Source organism: Trichechus manatus, unplaced genomic scaffold, assembly GCF_000243295.1.
Source record: "Trichechus manatus latirostris isolate Lorelei unplaced genomic scaffold, TriManLat1.0 scaffold00042, whole genome shotgun sequence".
NCBI lineage: Eukaryota > Metazoa > Chordata > Mammalia > Sirenia > Trichechidae > Trichechus > Trichechus manatus.
In genome coordinates, this window is record NW_004443978.1 from 15,737,796 (window position 1) to 15,744,757 (window position 6,962).

At 39.6% G+C, this 6,962-nt stretch overlaps 1 protein-coding gene across 1 annotated transcript in view; it reads left to right on the top strand.

Moving 5' to 3' along the window:
• SEL1L2 (SEL1L2 adaptor subunit of SYVN1 ubiquitin ligase) overlaps nt 1–6,962 on the top strand; it is a 152,467-nt gene that overhangs the window by 36,775 nt on the left and 108,730 nt on the right. The window contains exon 3 of the mRNA XM_004376458.2: nt 6,493–6,661. Within this exon, the coding sequence (XP_004376515.1) occupies nt 6,493–6,661 (169 nt within the window). The remainder of the gene's footprint in view (nt 1–6,492; nt 6,662–6,962) is intronic.

Sequence of the window (6,962 nt, forward strand, 5' to 3'; positions counted from 1 at the left end):
CCCAGGAGTCCACCCCCTCCTCCTGTATGGATTCAGCTCAGGTGTCCAGGTAGTTGGCCACCAAGTGTGTGATGCAAGATCTCAGCTACAGTCCTAGACAGGCATGGGTGATTAGGGTAGGTACAGGCATCCAGCTGCATCAGGGGGTCACATGCTGAGCAAGGCAGGGAGCTGACGGCCACTCCTGAGCATCTGGGAGGAAAGCGTGTCCCTGTTTCCTAGAGCAAATAGGTGGGTTTTGCAGCCAGACTACGAGCACCCAGCGCTGTTGGCTGTAAGGACTAGGGGGCACCACATATTCTTGGGCCCCTGTTGCAGGTGGCCAGGTGGCATGGGTGGAGCCACCAGTCCTCAGGCTCCTGATGTGGGTAGGTGAAGACCCTGCTTAATGGGCAGAGCAATCTCAGATATCACAAACCTGCCACTACACAGCTGAAACAGTTGAAGTTAGACTTCAGGTTATACCCTGTTGTACTGTGGTAATGAGGGCCGATGCTGTTGAAATGGGCCCACACAAGTCTCTGCAGGGGGAAAGGCACTCAAAGTCCGTGGATCCCTTATGCCTGTGCCTAGGCAAAGGAGCTGTGCCTACCCTGAGTTTATGGCTTAGGGAAGCTGGCAGGTTATTTTTTCCCTGGTTTGTCAATTTGTTCCCTCTCCAAGGCTGGGAGAATGGCTCAGGGCACGTGATGGGTCCTACTTCTGGCCCAGGGGACTCAGAAATCACTGAAACCATCCCGGACCCAGTGCAGAGCAGGGAGTAGGGAGGTAAATAGGAGAGAGGTTTTTCCCTAAGGAGGGTGTCTTGGATCCGTGTGGTAGGCCAGATACAAGTACTTATCTTTCGCCGATCGAGGGCTGGTTCTTGCTGGTTCTGGATGGCCAAGTAGACTCTCTGCCGCTGGGTCTCTCCTGATGTGGAAAACGCCTCCCAAGCACCACTGCTTGTCTCACCGCGCACCATGAGCTGATCTGGCCTGAAGGGCTCCAACTCCCGCCAGGTCAGGTCTGGCAACTCCTCGCTGCTTCTAAACCATCTCTTCCTCCCCCTGCCACTCAGTCCAATTCCTCAACTTTGCCTTTGATGTTCAGGCCTCCTAGATTGTCATATATAATCGATTCACTTGTTTTTTCGGGTCTTTGTTGTAAGAGAGACCACAGGAAGCATCTGAATACTCCGCCATCTTGGCCCCGCTTCTGCTGCAACCATTTTTTAATTATCTTCGTCAAAATATTACTTACATGTGATATTTATGGTATTGTTCAATAATTTCTGCATTTTGTTGGATTACCTGTTTTTGGAATGGGCACAAATAGAGATCTCTTCCAGTCAGCTGCCAGGTAGGTGTCTTCCAAATTTTTTGCCATAGCCAATGAGCACCTCCAGCACTGCATCTGTTTGTTGAAATATCTAAGTTGGTTTTCCATCAATTCACCAATGTCTTCAGTGCAGCTTGAACTTCTTCCTTTATTACCATGGGTTCTTGATCATATGTTACCTCCTGAAATGGTTGAACATGGAGCAATTCTTTTTGGTACAATGACTCTGTGTATTCCTTCCATCTTTTTTTGATATTTCCTGTGTCATTAATATTTTGCCCATAGAATCCTTCAGTATTGCAACTTGAGGCTTGCAGTTTTTCTTCAGTTCTTTCAGCTTGAGAAATGCCAAGCATGTTCCTCTCTTTTTGGTTTTCTAACTCCAGGGCTTTGCACATTTCAGTATCATACTTTACTTTGACTTCTTGAGCCACCCTTTAAAATCTTCTCTTCAGCATTTTTACTTCCTCATTTCTTCCATTTGCCTTAGCTACTCCACATTCAAGAGGAACTTTCAGAGTCTCTTCTGACATCCATTTTGGTCATTTCTTTCTTTGCTGTCATTTTAATGACCCTTTGCTTTCTTCATGTATGATGTCCTTGATGTCATCCCATAGCTAGTCTGGTTTTCGGTCATTAGTGTTCAGTGCATTGGATCTATTTTCGACATGGTCTCCAAATTCAGGTTGGTTATACTCAGGGTAGTATTTTGGCTCTTGTGGGTTTGTTTTAATTTTCTTCAGCTTTAACTTAAACTCACATACGAGCAATTGATGTTCTGTTCCACAGTCGGTCCCCAGCCTTGCTGTGACTGATGATATTGAGCTTTTCCATAGTCTCTTTCCTCAGATGTAGTCGATTTGATTCCTGCGTATTCCATCTGGTGCGGTCCACGTGTATAGTTGCTGTTTATGTTGTTGAAAAAAGGTATTTGCAATGAAAAAGTCATTGGTCTTGCAAAATTCTATCATATGATCTCCAGCATCGTTTCTGTCATCGAGGGCATATTTTCCTACTACAGATCCTTCTTCTTTGTTTCCAACTTTCACATTCCAATCACCAGTAATTATCATTGCATCTTGATTGCATGTTTGCTCAATTTCATTTCATGTTTGGGAAACTGAAAGGACCTAAATAAATGGAAAACCATACCGTGCTCATGGATAGGAAGACTGAACATTGTGAAAATGTCAATACTACCTAAAGCAATCTATAGATATAATGCAATCCTGATCCAAATTCCAACAACATTCTTTAAAAAAATGGAAAAACTAATCTCCAACTCTATATGGGAAGGAAAGAGGACCCAGACAGATAAAGCATTATTGAAGAAGAAGAAGAGAGTAGGAGGTTCACACTTTCCTATCTCAGAACCTACTATACAGCCACGGTAGTCAAAACAGCCTGGTACTAGTAGAACGACAGACACATAGACCAATGGAACAGAATTAAGAATCCAGAAATAAATCCATCTAGCTATGGACAGCTGATCTTAGACAAAGTATCAGAGTCTATGAAATGGGGAAGGGATCTTTAACAAGTGGTGTGGCAAAACTGGATATCCATTTGCAGAAAAATGAAAACTGGATCCATACCTCACTGCATACACAAATACTAACCCAAAATAGATTGAAGACCTAAATATTAATCCTAAAATTTAAAGTTCATGGAGGAAAATATAGGGACATAGCTAGGGGCCCTAATTTACAGCATAAATAGACTATCAAACATAACAAAGAGTGCACAAACAGCAGAAAATAAACTACATAGCTGGGGACTCCTGAAAATTAAATACTTATGCTTATCAAAGACTTCACCAAAAGAGTAAAACGTGAACCTACAGACTGGGAAAAATTTTTGGCAGTGACATATCCAGCAAGGGTCTAATCTCTAAAATATATAGAAAACATCACTTCAACAACAAAAAGATAAACAATCCAATCAAAAAATGAGCAAAGAATATGAACAGAAACTTCACCAAAGAAGGCATTCAGGCAGCTAGCAAACACATGAAGAAATGGCACTGATTAAAAAAACAGAAAACAAATGCTGGCATGGATACGGCGAGATTGGAACTCTTATACACTGCTGGTAGGGATGTAAAATAGTACAACCACTATGGACAAAGCTATGATGCTTCCTTAAAAAGCTAGAGACAGAAATACCATATGTCCAGCAATCCCACTTTTAAGTATATATCCTAGTGAAATAAGAGCTGTGACATGAATGGACATATGCACACCCATGTTCACTGCAGTATTATGCACAACAGCAAAAAGATGGAAACAACCTAAATGTCTATCATCAAATGCGTGGATAAACAAATTGTGGTACATGCATCAATGAAATACTATGCAATGATAAAGAATAATGATGAATTCAGAAAACATCTCACAACATGGATGAATCTGGAGGACATTATGCTGAATAAAATAAGCCAATCACAAAAGGACAAATATTGCATAAGACTACTACTCTGAAAAATGAAGAATAGGTTTACACACAGAAAGAAGCATTCTTTGATGGTTACCAGGGATGGGAGGGGAAAGGAGGGAGAATAACTAAATAGACAGTAGACGTGTTAATTCTGGTGATAGGAAAGACAATACACAACGTGGGGGCAGTCAGCACAACGTGACCAAGGCAAAGGATGACACTGAGAGGTATGCAAGAATAAAGGGCAACTATGGTAAATACTATAACATACAATCCTGCAACAACAGTAGTAACAAGCAATAATTTGTGAATGGTTGCATAGGTAGATACGTATGCTGAATAGGTGTGGGAGATCGTACAGGAGCACACCGGCATGCATAAATAGGTATGTTTGTGGATATTTCTACATACATATTTGTATGTACTGCACATAAGGGGGCACAGTTATGGAAACTTCTTAGACATAACCAAATACCTCGCAGTACTGAGCACCTGGGCTTAAAGGCTAAGGACTTTGCATAACATAGTTCATAAAGATAATGTTCTGTATCCTAAGTTGGTGAGTAGTATCTGGGGTCTTAAAAGCTTGAGAGCAGCAATCTAAGATACAAGTATTTGTCTCTTCCCAACTGGAGCAAAGGTGAGGGTAAAAAAGCAAAGACTCAAGGAAGCAATTAGTCCAAAGGACTATTGGCCCACGTGAACTACAGCCTTCTCTATCCCAAGACCAGAAGAACTAGGTGGTGCCCAGTTACACTACTGACTGCTCTGACCAGGAACACAATAGAAGTTCTGGTTAGAATGGGTGAAAAATGTAGAACAAAATTCAAATTCATAAAAAAAAAACCAGACTTACTGGCCTGATAGAGACTGGAGGTACCCCTGAGACTGTTACCCTAAGACACCCTTCAAACTTGGAACTGAAGCCAATCCCGGAGGCCACCTTTGAGCCAAATAATAGACTGGACAATAAAATAATTACACCCATGAAGATGTGCTCCATAGAACAATCAACTATAGGAGACCAAAAGGGCAGCATTCACCCAAAAGCAAAGATGAGAAGGCAGGCAGGGGCAGGGAAACAGGACAAAGGGAAACAGGGAACCCAGGGTGGAAATGAGGAGAGTACTTACATGTTGTGGGGATTGCAGCCAATGTCACAGAACAATCTTTGTATGAATTATTGAATGGAAAACTAATTTGCTGTGTAAACATTTACCTGAAGCACAATAAAATGTTCAAAACGAAGAAGAAGTAGAACATACCCATTACTCTGTTTTTGCACTTCCTATTCATCTGCTTGGAAAGTTCTTTCTATATAGCAGGACTCAGCAAATTTTTTTTGTAATGGGCCAGATAGTAAAAATTTTTGGCTTTGTGGCCATAGGGTCTCTGACTCAGCCATTATAGCACAAAAGCATGCATCAACAATATGTAAAGAAATGGGTGTAGCTGTGTCCCATAAAATTTTATTCACCAAAACAGGCTGCAGGCTGGATTTAACCTGCGGACCATAGTTGCCCATCCCTGACTTAGATCTTCGTGTGTCTCTTTCCCTTACTTCATTCAAGTGTCTGCTCAAACATTACTTCCTCAGAAAATCCTTCTCCCACCTCATCTCTAAAACTGCGTTCCTCTTACTCTGTACCCTTAACTTGCTCTGTGCTTTTATAGCCCTGACCCCGCATTATATCATTTGTTTGTAAGCTCCTTGAGGGCAGGGACTTTGTCTGTTTTGTTCATAACTGTATCCCTAGTAGTAAGCATTCAGTACATTTGTCAAGTGATAGGTGAATGGATAAGTATTTTTGGTGTCCCAAAGCCACCCAGAGGTGCTTTGGAAGAAAGGCCTGGCAATCTGCTTCCAAAAGGTCACAGCCTTGAAAATCCTATGAAGCAGTTCTGCTCTGCAACACATGTGGTTGCCATGAGTCAGAATTGCTTGTACAGCAAGTGGGTTTTTTTTTTGTTTTAATTCTAGGAAGGCTTTATGCATTCTGGAAAGTGACCTTGGAAAGAAAGAGTTTAAGTTGAGATACTGAAAAAAACGGGCAAACAACAAAAACCTCTGACTTGCCTTGGAAGTAATAATTGACAAAGGAAATTTTTAATCTTCCAATATAATTTTACCCTGAAAAAGTGTATGTACATATATAAATCATGAATATTTACCTTTCTAAAGCTTTTAATTATCTTTTTTAATATCTGCATTATTTTCTGCTGCTCAAAAACAATCCCTAAACCCCTCACCCTAATTAAAATACATTAATTATATGACTTCTGAAAAGTACTTTGGGAAAGGATTTTTCTACATTTTCTTTTTAGCCAGCCACAAAATTTTCTATAGTTTTCACCCATTATAAATTTGTTATAAAGCAATACCAACATCTTCGTTTTTTTTCTTTTAGCTCACACAATTTATATTACCATGACAACTTATCAGTGGGAGAGTAAATTGTTAAATTCCCCTACTATTTTATTTATAACATTTAGATTTTAATGCTTGGCTCTGCAGTCAAGATGACAATGTAATATGTTTAAATAGTTTCTATTTCATAAAAAATATGGGTTCTTAAAGAAAAATAGATCATCTGTCATTTTGATTTGAAAAAAGCAGTACGTAGTTAATTAATTGCATTAAATTAGTGTTTTTGCCATGAATAGAGTTTACTTTCCTGTTGTTTATTTTTAAAAGTTACATATGAGCAAAATGAGCAAAAATATTTTTCCTTGTAGGTATCAGTGAATGAAATCAAACAACTTTTATCACATATATTGGAACAAAGAAAATTGAGTAAGATAATCAATGAAAGAAAAAATCTCTTAGAAAAAAAGAAGAATCAAAGTCAAATAAGAATAAGAGGAATTCAGAATAAAAATCTGTTGAAGAGACATAAAAATCATGGTAAGTAGAATTCTCTCTCAAATGCAAATTTACAATGACTTCATATAATCTACAATCAAATTTTATAGCTGCTTTCTGAATAGTCTTAGTATATAATCATAAATATTTGTACCCAACCAAACCCACTGCTGATGAGTTGATTCCAGCTCATAGAGACCCTATAGGACAAAGTAGAACTGCCCCATTGGGTTTCCAAGGCTATAAATCTTTTTGTTGTTGTTGTTGTACTTTAAGTGAAAGTTTACAATTCAAGTTAGTCTCTCATACAAAAATTTATACATACATTGTTATGTGACCCTAA